The sequence below is a fragment of the Dreissena polymorpha genome, chromosome 8, assembly GCF_020536995.1.
Source record: "Dreissena polymorpha isolate Duluth1 chromosome 8, UMN_Dpol_1.0, whole genome shotgun sequence".
Classification (NCBI taxonomy): domain Eukaryota; kingdom Metazoa; phylum Mollusca; class Bivalvia; order Myida; family Dreissenidae; genus Dreissena; species Dreissena polymorpha.
In genome coordinates this window covers 17,432,303-17,448,865 of record NC_068362.1, presented here as the reverse complement: position 1 = coordinate 17,448,865, position 16,563 = coordinate 17,432,303, and the positions used below count along the sequence as shown (strand labels likewise).

The 16,563-nt window shown below is 34.3% G+C and overlaps 1 protein-coding gene across 4 annotated transcripts in view; it reads right to left on the bottom strand.

Annotated features, from left to right (window-relative positions):
* LOC127841285 (transient receptor potential cation channel subfamily M member-like 2) overlaps positions 1–16,563 on the bottom strand; it is an 84,851-nt gene that overhangs the window by 15,740 nt on the left and 52,548 nt on the right. For all 4 annotated transcript variants that reach the window (XM_052369983.1, XM_052369982.1, XM_052369985.1 and 1 more), the window contains 6 exons: positions 7,872–8,011; positions 6,029–6,147; positions 3,661–3,755; positions 3,104–3,307; positions 2,179–2,389; positions 237–347 (listed from right to left, as the gene is read on the bottom strand). In XM_052369983.1, coding sequence (XP_052225943.1) covers positions 237–347; positions 2,179–2,389; positions 3,104–3,307; positions 3,661–3,755; positions 6,029–6,147; positions 7,872–8,011 — 880 coding nt within the window. The remainder of the gene's footprint in view (positions 1–236; positions 348–2,178; positions 2,390–3,103; positions 3,308–3,660; positions 3,756–6,028; positions 6,148–7,871; positions 8,012–16,563) is intronic.

Sequence of the window (16,563 nt, the reverse complement as noted above, 5' to 3'; positions counted from 1 at the left end):
GTTAAAATTTGAAGAAAATCTGTCAAAGGATATTTGACGTAGCGTACGACATTAACAGACGGACGGACGGACGGACGGACGGACAGACGGACGGACAGACGGACGGACAGACGGACGGACAGACGGACGGACAGACGGACGCGGGGTATACCATAATACGTCCCGTCATAGACGGGCGTATAAAAACTGTATAGGACCCTCTGCAACATCCAAGATCACTTCCACAAAAGACCCACCTGAATCATGTGATCTGTGTCGTACTGCTTCTGTTTCTCCTTGCCCAACACCTGCCTGATGAACGCCTGACACAAGATGCTGTGTGGGTTGCTTAGTCCATGCAAAACGTCCTGAAATCACAGATTACAGATAAAACAAGCATTCATAACAAGATGTGTTTGTGAAACACTATGTCCCCCCAATATATTTGACATTTGACCTTGAAGGATGACCTTGACCTTGAACTTTCATCACTAAAAATGTGCAGCTCCATGAGATACACATGCATGCCAAATATCAAGTTGCTATCTTCAATATTGCAAAAGTTATGGCCAATGTTAAAGTTTGACGCAAACAAACCAACAATCAAACCAACAAACAAACAGACAGGGCAAAAACAATATGTCCCCCAGTATAGACTGGGGGACATAAAAACTGTATTGGAGTCTTGTACTATGAAAGCTGGGCTTAATGTATGTATATAAAGTGTCTTTCCAGATTAGCCTGTGTGCAGTCCACACAGGCTAATCAGGTACAACACTTTCTGCCTACGCTGGATTTGCATTTATAAGAGACGTTCTTCAAACAATTTTTTTCATAAAAGCAGAAAGTGTCGTCCCTGATTAGCCTGTGAAGACTGCATTGGCTTATCTGGGATGACGTTTTACGCACATACATTAAGCCCAGTTTTCACATTTTAATTTGCATGTACTTTATGTCTAATGAAAACCTGACACAGACTGGGGGCTGGTCAGTACCCGATGGATGTACTTAAATCACAGACTAAGAAATGCAGCAGCAGTTGATATCTACAACAGTACTGCTAAAATACTTTATTATATACCTATCATTTCTCTGAAACAGACATATTTTATTTAACACTCAAATACAAAAACAAAATATTCACTTCAAGCATTTTCTATTTTGTAGTCTAGCAGCCAGACTTTGTTTTTTTTTAATACAAAGATTTGGTTGACTTTGGCAAGTAATATTCTGCCTTGAAAAAGATTGTTATTTATTTTCAACAAGTGACTCTGACATCACACATTCATGATAGGCAGATAAGCGGACAAAATAACTAGAAATAAAATATTGTGCAATTATTTATGGTACTTTAAGAGTGTAAAAAGAAAGCTAGATAATAATGGAATATTGTATTAGCCTGATTTTCTAAAAACATGTTTCGGTCTCACTAGTTGTGTCACATATCCTGGCTTGACTTCACACAACCAAATGGACTCGTAAAAGTTCTCAGGGCAACATGATTTATTAACATTATATTCTATATGTGCCATGTCAAGCATAAATTGGTAGTTATATATATGCCATAATCTGGCAGTGTAGCACGAGACCACCCTAGGTAGTCCCTTAGTATTGTCAGGAGCTACCCTGTTGGCTTTAAAGTCATGCAAAGTTTCGTGGAATTATTAGTATACATGGTAGCTCCTGACCAGAATGCACTGATGTCCAGGCTGGTCTGGTCTACGCTGACCCTCTACTGCATAATATGACCTATTTTCGTGTTAGTGGGTCATATGTAAAGCTGTGTTACAAGCACTTCCAGATAGTTTAGGTTAACTAAATCTCTTAAACAGACAGGGTCATTTTCGAATTGTTTATTTTGAAAACACATGACTCAACAGTAAGTACAATAGATAATAATCTATCCATAGATTGCCTATTTAAGCTTTTTAATGTAAATAAAGTGATTTTGCAGAAGAACAAATGCAGCACATATATAAATAATAAATATGGTTCATTCCGAACATTTTTGTGGTCGCAAATGCCTGAATTTCTAATTGTTTGCATTTTACACAACCAGGTAAGAAAAACACCACACATATTTGCCTAACTGTACATGCTATTGTACATGAGTTCAGTTTAAAATCAATAAACATAGCTATGTAGCTTCTAAACTTATCAAACAAACTAATTTAAACTTAGTTTACACAGTAGGCATACCCCAGGAAGAGCAAAGTCTGATTCTGTGACGTCCACCTTCTGTACAGCTATGAACTCAAGGACGCGTTTGCCCTCTACATACAGGAACTTGAAGGTGCCGTCTGGGTTCCTCATTCTACGCCACCGGGTCACGACAACCTTGATCATGTGATTGGGTCCCCACCGCCACAGAACACCTTTACCTCTCATGCCTGTACGCCCCATTGGGTTGCTGATGAAAATCAGAATTAAAACATTATGAGCCTGGTTCAGGAAAAACTGGGCTTAATGCATGAGCGTAAATCCCACATTATCCTGGGCTTTCTGCTTTTGTGCTTTGATGCTATAATTTGTTTAAAGTAGGTCTCTTTCTAGCAGAAATTCAGTTCAGGATGAAAGTGTTGTCCCTGATAAGCCTTTACGGATTAGACAGGCTTATCTGGGACGACAATTTACGCACATGTTTTAAGCCTTATTATCCCAATTAACACTTTCTTCATCCATCATTTGAACATGCAACAGTGGTTTTGGCAGAACATTAATGAAATATATTTACTTAATTCATTTGAAAATTTATTCCAAATGCATGCTCAAGATGTTTCGTGAAGTGCAAAAACTAATGATAAAGCACTTTTTGTTTGTGATTAATTCTGGAGTAAGTTTGAAGTTAGGCTAGCATTCAAACTGGTTTGTATTGACCGTTCCAAGGCAGTGATCCTAGTTTTGATGATTTTATGCAAATAAATGGGTTTCAGTTGTAGAAATTGTGGATCAGAACAAGAAGTGCTCTTCTGACTGGGCAACTGGGATTAAATTGTTTGCAATATCAATAAACAAACTAAATACCTCTTAGTGAGAGATTTTCAAGAACACAGAAATCAATATTTCAAAATCATGAGAAAAATACATGCCGTCAAAGAAAAACAAACTACGTGACCATACTTACATGGGTATCTCAAGTGGGTCTACAGCATATCTCATTGGGATGCCGTTCACGTAGATCCAGGAGCGCCGGTCAACCTCCACGGTGACATCGTTCTCCTTATACTTGGTTACCGTGTTCCATTGCGGCATGAAGTCTAGGATATTGCTGTGAGCAATGTTTAAATCACTGGCCCGGAATGCCTTCTCACACTTCATCAGGATAATTCTAAATAAGATGTTTGTTTTTTTAAAATTGTATTGCTAGAAATATTTACATTATTTCTGTGAATTCACAGCAATCAGTTAACAAACTCTCAGTTTTCCTTAGTTAACCATGACTAAGTGCACATACGTATGCCTTAAAACATGACCAGGCAGACAGACAGACAAACAAACAAAGCAACAAAATACAGACAAGCTAATCTCTCTATGCCTTCTGTATCAGATAATGATGAGGCCATAGAGACATTATTTGCCTAATCTTGTAAGAATCAAAGGCCACATGCAAAAACAATTTATATTTAAATGTAAAAACAATTTATATTTAAATGCATCAACAATTTATACTTTATCGCTCACTCTAAAATATCCTCATCGACAAACAGGATTTCACTCTCTGGAAATTTAGACTTCTCAAGGGAAAAGGTCTTCGGATCATACACATCATACAGGATCTGTAGAAAATAGAAGAAATTAATCACTATGTGAAAAACATATAAGTGTTGTCCCAGATTTGCCGTTGCAGTCCACACAGGCTTATCAAAGACAACACTTTCCTCTAAAAATGATTTTTTTCACAGATTCTTCTTTAAAAAAAAAAAAACATAAAAAGAAAAGTGTCATCCCTGATAAGCCTGTGTAGACTGCACAGGCTAATCAGGGACAAAACTGTATGCACATGCATTAAACCCTGTTTTCCCAGAGCCAGGCTCAGATGATTATGAGTAGACCCTTAAAAAAAATCCAGGACTTGTAAAAATCTTATGCTGAAATAGGCTGAAATAATAACAGTGTAAAATTCTAAGTATTATTACAGAAAGTTTCAATGAAAGTGCAATGGCAAAATGTTGTATTTTTGTTGTTGGAACTTACTGCAATTACACTTATAACACAGCTAATATTTCAAAGAGGACTTCATGCTAACTCAGACACCTGACTTCATAACTTAATATGAGCCATGCTCTGTGAAAAGGGGGTTTAATGAATGTGAGTAAAGTGTCGTCCCAGATTAGCCTGTGCAGTCCACACAGGCTGATCACGGACAACACTTTCCACCTAAACTAGATTTTGCTAAGAAGATGCTTCCTTTAAACAGATTATACAATAAAAGCGGAAAGTGTCGTACCTGATTAGCATGTACAGACTGCGAGGACACTTTACGCACATGCATTAAACCACCATTCACAGAGCACAGCTCATATCTAATTGCACACGAGCTTTGTCCCAGACAAAACAGCAGTTTCATACTGGTTAACCATTTCCCCCATATGAAGCAAAATGAAAATGGCTTTTGCAACCAGCATAAAACCAGAACAGCGTGCAAGTAACTTGCAGTCTTTTCAGGTTTTATGCTGTTTGCTTCTCATCAGTATCTTATGGTTGGAAATTAACTTTAATCTAGTAAGAAAGGTCTTTAATTACATATAACTTTCTAGGGGAATACAAATGCGTCAAAATACTTATCTAAGTGGTCAAGGTTTAAATATTGTCAGCCCACAAACAGGATCCCCGTGAGTTTTATTACCCAAGCTTATGCACTTTTTAGTTCTGGTGGGATGCAGTTTTATTGTTTTAAATTATTTCTGTAACAATTATAACCACAATTTTGGTCTGACAAAATAATGTATGACTCTTTATCACTCAAATATGTATCTAACCCTTTATCACTTAAATATGTATTTAACCCTTTATCACTTAAATATGTATTTAACCCTTTATCACTTAAATATGTATCTAACCCTTTATTACTTAAATATGTATTTAACCCTTTATCACTTAGAAACGTATTTTCTATTTTCCCTATCTTAAAAGATTCAAGTTGTTAAGGCTTCATCTCTAAACCTTAGATACTTATGAGGAGCAAACAGCATAAAACCTGAACAGACCGCAAGTTACTCGCAGGCTGTTCTGGTTGTATGCTGTTTGCAAAGCCATTTTCACTCTGCTTCTTATGGGGGAAATGGTTCAGTACTTTTTGATTTGTCTCAGGATCCAGATTCTAGTTTACACACATTTCTGAAAGCATAGGATAAACAAATTTTTGGCTGACAAAAAAAGAAGAAATAGCATGTACATTCCCCATATAGCTCTCAATCCACACACCAAGTTCTATCGAGAGATAGAGGTATTGAAGGATCCAAATTTTAAGGATAGACAGATGGACAGAAGGACTGACAAAACTTAACATACATATTAACAGTTTGGCTCTCTGTCCTAATACAAAGTTTTATCAACCTAGCTAAAGTACTTCTTCAGTTATATTAGAGTACATATTTGGATGGACAGATGGAAACACAGATCCAGGGATTGACTGGAAGGAAATCTTTAGTTACACCAGGAGGATCAAACAACATACATGTACATGGCAATGATGTGAAACAGTGACCAAGTATAAATTAAATACTGAATGTAACAACAACAAATTATTATGACTGAGCCTCGCTCTGGGAAATATGGGCTTAACGCATGTGCATACTTTGTCAGCCAAGATTAGCAGTCCACACAGGCTAATAGGGGACACACTTGTCCCTTTTAAGGATTTTTCGTTGAAGAAAGTCTCTTCTTATGAAAATCCAGTTAAGGCGGAAAGTGTCGTCCTTGATTAGCCTGTGAAGACTGCACAGGGTATTAAGGGACAACACATAACGCAATAAATTAAGCCAAATTTACCAGAATGAGTTTTTTTTCCTTTTTCTCACAGATTATATAACCAATAAGTTCTCCTTACCTCCCAAGGCACATATTTGTCAAAGACTGGGAACCGTTCAATGTGAGTACCAGGATAGGGTGACTGTCGGGCAGCAATGTGAATAAACGTGCCTTTTGTATTTGTTATTCCCATCAACTCTGTGAAAAGAAACATGCTAGCAATGAGGCATCATAAAATTAACAAGGGCACTGCAAAACGGATGCCACCGCTTGGCTGAGGGTGCAGTTTTGAACAAATTAAAGCTTGTCAGATTTTTTTTTTAAGGTCACAGTGACCTTGACCTTTGATCTAGTGACCCCAAAATAAGTGTGGCGTGTAGAACTCATCAAGGTTCATCTTCATATGAAGTTTCGAAGTTGTAGGTGGAAGCACTTTGATTTTAGAGCCAATGTTAAAAAGGTTAACAAAATGTAAAGGATTTAGTACGACGCCTCAATACCTCGGGTTTTCTCTAAAAACAGCCGAGCTAATTAAATTACAAAAGATGGCCTTAAAGCCATAAGTTGCTCACCTTAGACATGTAGAAACTAAACTGTTATGCACAGATTTTGTGATGTTTGTTTTAATACTGTGGTAATTATCAAGTTTCTTTTACCCTGTATCACACATAGTTGAAATGGCCTAAGGCAGTATTAGAACAAATTGGACTGGGCTCTGTGAAAAGGGGGTTTAATGCATGTGCACTTTCTGCCTTTATTGTATTTTTCGTTTACAGAAAGTCTCTTCTTAGCAAAAATCTAGTTTAGGCAGAAAGTGTCGTCCCTTATTAGCATGTGCGGACTGCGCAGGCTAATCTGGGATGACACTTTTCACACATGCATTAAACCCCATTTTCACAGAGCACAGCTCAAATTAAAGTATTTGCTATTAATAAAAACAACAAGTAACCCCTTAGAAGAAGTCAAATTTTACCACATGGGCATTATTCAAAGTAACTTTGCAGAGGACCACCATTCGATGTAACAAACCAATAACAAACCCCTGAATCAAGATTTATATAGTTAGTCCATATAAATCATATGACCTGTCAGGTGTTGCCAGTTTTAACCCCAGGAGCATGATTTAAACACAGTTAGTTGAGAGCCATTAAAAAAAAATGTTGAAGACCAAAAAATAACACTTGTGGTTTCAGAGATGAACATTTTTGAAGTCATCATTTTCAAATCTACTCTTAGCTATGGGGATCTAAAGATGCAGCATACTGGACGAATTGAACAACTTTCAAAGAAAGTAACTAATGGATTAATCCTGTGAAGTTAAGTTTAAAATCTGCCCAGCCATCAAGGAGAAGAAGTGGTGAGAAGAAAAAGTTAGCCGATGCATTTCAAAAATGGACTGAATGACGACTGACAGCAGGCTGTCCTAAAAGGTCCTCATAAGCAATATGTGCTAAGAAGAGTCAAAAACACAGTTGAAATAGGTCTATTGCAAAAATAACTTTTAATTAAGTCACCCAGCATTAAACTTCTCATAACATAATTATAGCATTCTTTATCTGTATTGATTGATAGATGATATAATCTACTTTGATTATCAGCATGTTTTAAAAAAAAAGCCAGATCATTTTTTGAGTTCAAGTCTTAATAATTCTCAAGCTTAAGAACAAGTTGATGATTTTTGGGGTTCCTTAAAAAAAAATGATGATACGAAAATTCAACTTACTGAATCTCCCGAAATTCCGTTCAAAAGACAAAGAACTACTGTTATTAACTTAGGATAACTTGATTATACAGTTGAAAATACTAATATATAATATACACAAGACATTTATTGTTTAATCATAAAGTGATTTTTATGTGATCACATAATTGTGTGGCAAACGGTCAACAAACAATTAGTTTAAAGACTGAAATATACAGACCGTTTTTTCCCTGTTTATGTCCCAAGTCTTCCAGGTAGAGTCTGTGAGACTGCATCATTCTCTCAATCTCCACCATGTGCTCAGTGACGAGTTTGATCCCTTTCTTCTGACGCTTCAAGTCATCTTGCAACACCAACAAGCTGAATAAAACCCAGTTTGGATCAATAATAAGCAAATTTGTTATCCCCCGCAACACAAAATTGTGTGTCATACGGACTGATGGATTGACAAACAGACTGACGGACAACACCAATTCTATATCCCTACACCTTGGGCGGGATAATAACTATATCTGGTAAAAACAAGAACTGTCAGAGACAGGTGATGCTCCCTAAAGGTTTTTTTTGTCACAATATTGCACTATATATTCAGATAAAAGGAAACGTCTTGAGGGCACAGTAGTTGGGGGGACAAGAATTTTTTTATAGAAAATTTCAAAGGGCCATAACTCTGTAAAAAATCATCCGACCAGAACCCGCTGATAATATGCACATCTCCTCTTGGTAGTGAAGCTTCCAATAAAGTTTCATTGAATTCCAGTCATTAGTTGCTGAGAAATAGCACGGACAAGAATTGCACTATATGTACAGTCAATGGAAAATTTCAAAAATTTCAAAGGGCCATAACTCTGTGAAAAATCATCCGACCAGAACCCGCTGATAATATGCACATCTCCTCTTGGTAGTGAGGCTTCCCATAAAGTTTCATTGAATTCCGGTCATTAGTTGCTGAGAAATAGCCCGGACAAACAATGTGCACGGACGGACAGACAGACAGACAGACGCATACACGGACAGACGAAGCGGCGACTATATGCTCCCCCCAAAATAAATTTTGGGGGAGCATAATAAAATACCACAAAGCTATGTTATGAAGAAACTAAAAACTGAAATTCAATCTGAAATATATCTGACACTCAATTAATAATCTTTAACCATTTTCAACCAGCTTAATATACATTTGTCTCTTTTAAATAGTGAATTTCATATCAACATTAAATTAAATCTTTAAAAAAATGTATATTCTAACAATTGAATACTTGTATGAAAGAAGATTTTCAGACTGTAACCATAGTTGTTGAACACTTATCATGCAGTCCTGAGAACAACATCACAAATTATATTCTCATATTCTCATGCTTATTGCAGGATTATTCAGTGTTTTTTTGTTCAAAATTGGGTCTGGTATTTGGAGCCATTCCCAATGGAAAAAAGTTTGTTTGTTCAATATTTTGTTCATCTCCCTTCCAGCTATGTAAGTTCAAGCTTAGCAAATCGTTTCCTGAAAATACTTTTATTTTCAATTTTGAAGCATCTTTTACCAAAACATAATTGCATCAATAATTTCTCATATTTTAGTCAAAACGCAGCAAAGGCTAATTTTAATAGGATTAAAATGTTTAAGTTTCATGACAAAAGTTCATGTTGTGTGAGCTTCTATTTTTAGAATGGTGATATGAAATCATCATTTATCTGATTGGTCAATTCGGTATCTCGTGTGCACGAGATCCGCGAATTATGTTCAATACTTGTTTTTGTAATAGACGAACACACAGCGTTGTTTAAAAAATTAACTTGAAAATAATTTTATTAGTGTTCTAAGTCATTGCTATTGTTTGTGACTTTGGTTTATTTGAAGGAATATTGTGGACAGGATTCTTTTGTCAAGTAGAGATTTCTGTCAGTTGTCAATCAGTATCTCTATATTGAACATTTATTACAGTAAAAATGTAGTAAAAACAAAGTACAAATCAACGTCATCGCAAGATATAAACAGTTTTCTGTCTCGTGTTTTGTTTACTTGTGTATAGTATTAATTTTATAAACAGTGGAAAGAACGATGGTATGAAAATATAGTGTAGTGTAACCACATAATTAAAAAAGTTGCTTACCCTGGCAAAGATAGTCTCTATGAAAATGTTATTTGACTTGTGTTGATTATAATTAATAATGAGCAATCGATCAAAAAGGGACACAACAAGAATAGACTACAACACGTTACATACGTCTGGAAAGGCAGAAGGGGCTTTCGAAGTGATTAAGAAGAACCAAACTAGGAGTTCAGAGATAATGACGGAAGCCGAAGTGAATCAATATGGTGTCCTCCAGTTGCCAAAGGACTATGAAGACGTAGATGAAAAGCAATTTTTGGAGATAAAGGAGGAATAAGAAAGGTTGAAGCTCGAAGAAGAAAAGTTAACCAAGAAAAGGGCCTTCCATGAGACGAAAAAGGAACTAGACAGGCAAAGGGCAAAAGTGGAATCACTGAAGGGTAAAGTAAACTCTTTAAGTTTAAAGAATGACATTGTTGATGTTAAAACTAAAAATAAAGATAAGGAAGAAAAACTCACAATCAAAGAGTTAACAAAGAATAACACTTTGAAAAAGACTGTTAAAAAAACAAATCTCTACATTACGGTTAATATCAGATTCAGATAATAGCGATTCTAGTGAAGAAGTTAACAGCTCATCTTCCACTTCTACACAGTATTCCACAAATTCTTATGAAGAATCTCAATCTGAATCTGACAGGGAAAGTGTGCACAGAATAAGAAAAGATAAACGCAAAAAATCAGGCATAGCAATAAAATCACAGGATAACATTAAATGTACACAAAGGTACCCTCATACATATCTACGATATGAATTTGTCAGTAAAAATATATCGTTTGAAGATCTTGGGCTCAATATATTGATCGCTGGAGAGTTGGAAATAATATCTGATTCACAAACAAATAAAACTGAAAGAAAAGGGAGATTAGGACTTCTTAAACTAATTCTTTATCAAAGTTCATCGTATGATTTCGAAGGTCTTAAATGTTATTATGCCGCAGTATTGAGGGAAATTGAGTTGGGAAAAAAGAAATGGAGTGATGAATTTCAATATCTGGAAATAGCCATTTTAAATAGATTCCTAATTAAAGGTCATAGCAGCATAAAACGGAACTCTAATGTAAATTTCAAGACAAAAAAGGCTGAAAATCCACTCAAAGAAGATTCCACAGTTTGGTTTTGTGCTTCATATCAGAGAAACAAATGCCAGCATAAAACAGACCATATCGCCGTAGTAAAAGGCAAGATGAGATATGCTCTACACATCTGTGGGACTTAGCTGGCAAAAGGATCAAACCAAATTACCACATCCAGAATGCTCCTCGGAATGCCCCAGTCGAGTGATATGACTCACAAAAATATCGCAGAAGTTTGAAGATGAAAATGAGATATTGGAAGCTTTCTTGCCAAAATTCTGTTTTAAATCAAAATCATTTACAAAAACCGTAAATAATCATTTATGTTCACACTCTAGAACTTGTAAAATCTGTATTAAGACAAAAGGCACAGTAAATGAAACATTAGAAAAAGTGGCATTTCATGAGAAAGTAAAACTTTCTGGTAAACATAATTTTATCGGATGCAAAATCCCAGTAAATTTCAAAATTAACACAGCTTATATGCAGAAAATGTTACAAGATTATAATGACATAAGTGTGTGTGATTTGTTGAAATATGGTTTCCAATTGGTGCAGCAGGATGGGATAGCATTCTAGAAAACACACTTCCTGTATGGAAATATTATAATCATAAAGGTTGCAATGAATTTTCAGAACAAATGTTAAATTATTTGACAAAAGAAAAACAATATGATGCTATATTAGGTCATTTTAGATCTAATCCTTTTAGTAGCAAATTAAAGATTTCACCTTTAAATACAGTCCCCTAAAAAGATGTTCATGATAGAAGAATAATTTTAGATTTGAGTTTCCCTAAAGGTGAAGCATTGAATGATTTTGTAGCAAAATCAGAATATCTAGGGGACACTATAAATTTATTTTTTCCTAAGATAGATGATATGTGTAGCTTGATTAAATAAAAAGGCAAAGGTTGTTTGCTGTTCAAAAAAGATTTAAAACGGGCTAATCGTCAAATTAATATATGCCCAGGAGATTACAATTTAGTGTCATTTATTTATAAAAAACATATTTTTTGTGACACTGTGCTATCAATGGGTCTTAGATCTGCAGCTTATATTTGTCAGAGAGTTACAAACGCTGTAGCTTACATTTTGTAAAAGCTTGGTGTGATAATTTTAAATTATCTTGATGACTTTGCAGGGGCTGAGAGGAAAGAATATGCCAAATTTGCTTATTTGTGTTTAGAAACAGTATTACAAAAGTGTGGGTTAGAAGAAGCCAAAGACAAGTCAGTAGAACCTTGTACTAAGATGGTGTTCTTAGGCGTTTTGTTTGATACAGGTAAAATGACTATGGAAATAACTAATGATAGGTTGCAGGAAATATTGTTATTAGTAGATGAGTGGTTAGTTAAGAAAGTTGCTACTTTGAAAGAAGTACGACAGTTGTTGGGCAAGCTAAATTTTGCAGGAGCTTGTGTCAGAGCCAGTCGTGTTTACATCAACAGATTACTGAATTGGCTTCGAGAGATATATGTGGTGAACTCTGAAATTCCATCTCATGTGAAACAGGATTTGAAGTGGTGGAAAACATTTTTACCATTATATAATGGCATTTCAGTCATTTCAACAGAGACATGGTCTACTACGGACAATATATTTTCTAGTGATGCTTGCTTAAGTGGTTGTGGTGGATATCTACAGGGACATAATTTTCATGCAATTTTTCCCACAGCCATACAAAATCAAAACTTGCACATAAGCAAGTTAGAAATGTTATCAATTGTGGTGTGTGTGCACTTGTGGTACATGAAATTTAAAAACAAAAGAATTGTGGTACAGTGTGACAATATGGCTGTTTGTCTAGCTTGAAACTCTGTAAAATCAAAATATTAGTTTATAAAAAAGTGTTTAAGAGAATTAACTTTTTTTGCAGCGTTGTATGAATTTGAAATTAAATATGTGCATATTCCAGGCATTGATAACAGATTAGCTGATTATCTGTCTAGATGGCATTTAAACGAGGGCCATGCCAATCTATTTAAAGACTGTACAAAAGATATTGCATTGAATGAACATTTTGTTAGAAAAGAGGATTTTGAATTTGTAAATACTTGGTAGTACTCTTATTGATGTATGTTGTTTTTTTCCGAAAGAGAATTACGTGTTCTGAGGGATGACCTCAAGGCATCCAATAGAAGAGCTTATGCTGAGGGATCCAGGAAAAATTTAAAGTTCCAGTGTGAATCTTTTCTTTTGTTTTGCTGCCATTTCGGGTTAGTTTTCTTTCCTGCTTCTACACTTACATTGCAGTTATATGTCCAATTTTTAAGTAGATCTTTTAAAGCTGTCAAATCAATTAGAAATTATGTCAGTGGAGTACGCACGATGCATCAACTTCTTGGTTTCTCTTTAGAAGAAGTTAATCAATTTATATTAAATCTTACGTTGAAAGGCATTTCTAGAATAAAATGTCATAAAATTAAACAAGCTTTGCCTATCACACCAGAATTATTGCAAAATATTTATTTAGCTTTAGATAAATCTGATATAAATTACACTGTTTATTGGTGCTTGTTTGTTTTTGCATTTTTTCTGTTAGCTAGAAAATCAAATTTGGTGCTTACAACGACTAAAGATTTACTTGATAAAAGGTTCTCACTTAGAGAGGATGTTTCTATTGATAATGAATGATAAATTGTTGGTTTCTATGAAATGGACAAAAACTATTCAGTTTGGACAACGTGTTTTGGTTACACCATTGGTTTTTGTCATGAACTCTCCGCTATGTCCTGTGGCAGCCTTTAAGAATATGGTTAGTGAGATTCCCGCTGGACCTTGATCGCCTCTGTTTATATTAAAGTCAGGAAGACCAGTCACCTACAGTCTTTATCTCAAAAAGCTTCGAGAAGTACTTGCTAAATGTGACGTCTATCCTCGCGCATACTCTACTCATTCTTAAGGAGAGGCTTTTCCTCTTTTGCATTCAAATTAAATATATCAGCGGACAAAAATTAGCTGTAAGGTGACTGGACCTCGGACGCATATAAAAGATATTTACACATGTCTTTAGAAGATAAGATTGACATTGCTAACTTTATTTTGGGAAAATTATGAAGTATGTTTTAACATCACATGTACAAATTTATTCATATTTCTGTTTCCAGAATGTAGGCGAAGTGGTTTATTAATACACTTTTTATAAGAATAACTGGTAAGCACTGTTTAAGTGTCAGTTACGCATTGTGCTTTTGCAGAGCATGTTTTTTTTGTTGCTTCGCTTTATTAGATAATTTGGTCTTTGTTATTTATATATATATATGTTTTTAGCATGCAATTTTCGTTTAGTTGATGTGTTGTCTTTATATGTGTTTTAATTTCTTATTGGCCAGTGGTTGGGCTTAATATGAATAATCTTTGAATTATTACATTTGAACTATTTATATTGTAATTAAATATGTGTTTGTCATAGTTTAAATGATTGATTATTGACTTTACGTCTTGATTGATCGGACACTCTTTAATATGATTGTTGATTCATATTATCGATTCGCTGTGTAACAAGGACAAATACAATTTGATTATCATTTAAATGTTTTATTTGTGATTCAATATGAACTCATTCTAAGGATCGAACAGTTTAAGTTTTTTCATTAAAAGAATTATTAACTTGTTGAAAATATATACATTTTTGTAAATATGAGAGAATGGAATCTATGCTTTACTTTAAGTACTAACTTAGAATGAGTTTGTTTTAATAAAAACTTGCGGAATAAAATTGGCTAATTTTAAAAGGATTAAAATGTTTAATTTTCATGACAAAAGTTCATGTTGTGCGAGCTTCTATTTTTAGAATGCTGATATGAACTCATCATTTATCTGATTGGTCAATTTGGTATCTCGTGTGCACAAGATCCGCGAATAATGTTTGATACTTGTTTTTGTAATAGATGAACACACAGCGTTGTTTAAAAAATTAACTTGAAAATAATTGTATTACCCTAATCCCTCCCACCCTTTTTTTATGTAATTGATAAGTTAGCATCATTTCGACTTTGAATCATTTAAAATAAGATAGTTGTACAGAATGTATATGTATTGAATATATGTTTAAGACATGTTGTATTTTAATTGATTATTCAGTTATATGCACATTGGTTTATCATTGTGAATGGACTTTAATTAAGCATCCTTTCGTTCAGTTATTGCTCATGAACTATTACTATTAAGGTTTTGGTGTTCTTTTGTAAATATACAAAGGTAAACTTCTGTTAAGTGTCAAATTATTTATGTATGTCTGTATTTATGTTTGTTAATTATCAGTTAAAATGCAACAATTAATGCTTTTCTTTGAATTTGTAATGAAATGTTTCGAGTTTGTATGAATATTCGATATGTTGCTGTACTTAAGTATGTGACTAAATATGAATATTCTTTGAATTATTACATTTGAACTATTTATATTGTAATTAAAAATGTGTTTGTCATAGTTTAAATGATTGATTATTGACTTACGTCTTGATTGATTGGACACTCTTTAATATGATTGTTGATTCATATTATCGATTCGCTGTGTAACAAGGACAAATGCAATTTGATTATCATTTAAATGTTTTATTTGTGTTTCAATATGAACTCATTCTAGCAAACAGTTAAAGTTTTTTCATTAAAAGAATTATCAACTTGTTGAAAATATATAAATATGAGAGATAGAGAATATTATGTGAGTGTCGGATAGAGATCAAGTTTATCATGCGAGGCTGAGAAACATGTAGTGCGAGGCTTGCCGAGCGCTACAAAGTTTCGAGCCGAGCATGATAAACTTGATCTCTATCCGACACTCACATAATATTCTATTTATCCTATTATTTTGTGGTCGTTTATCGTTCAAAAAGAGTAAAAATACTTTAAAATTCATAGAAACAGCGCTTGTTTTCCAAGTTGACTCCGAAGTGTTTGTTTACTTCAACGTCATCATTTGCTATGACGTCACATTGAAACATAAAATGTTCTTAAGATGGAGATCGGAAAACCATGGTCTAAAAATAGCGATAGTATAAAGTTGAAGTTTATACGATCGTTGTTATACTATCAATTTTCATCTGGTAATAGGATAAATATAAAATATTATGTGAGTTTGGGATAAAGATCAAGTTTATCATGCGAGGCTTAGAACCGATGTAGCGCGAGGATTGCCAAGCGCTATCATGGTTCGTGCCGAGCATGATAAACTCGATCTTTATCCCAAACTTACATAATATTCTATTTATCCTATTATTTCCTCCCTATTTTCTATTAATAATTGTAAAATATCGCATTTTTTGACGATCTTGTTTTTCTGTTGTTGACAAAAACAGATTCTCCAATTTTCGGAAAAACCCAAATCTGATCTAAAAATAGCGATAGTATAAAGCTAATGTTTATACGATCGTTGTTATACTATCGATTTTCATCTGGTAATAGGATAAAATGTAATCTATGCCTTACTTTAAGTACTAACTTAGAATGAGTTCGTTTTAATAAAAACTTGCGGAATAAAATTTTAATCCAATCCAAAGGGAGCATGCCCCATTCTCAAAATGGTGAATAATCCCACTTTTATTAAAACAATCATTTTAATTTTGAAGCAAGAGCTATCACTGTAAGAGCCAAATGCACCCAAAGTTTTGTTGTGACCCAAAACAGTATGATCTTCCTCTTCAAAGTTGGGAAAAACTGACACATTTTAGTTATAGATTGGTAAACAAACACCTTAATATCCTCTATCCATATATGAATTTTA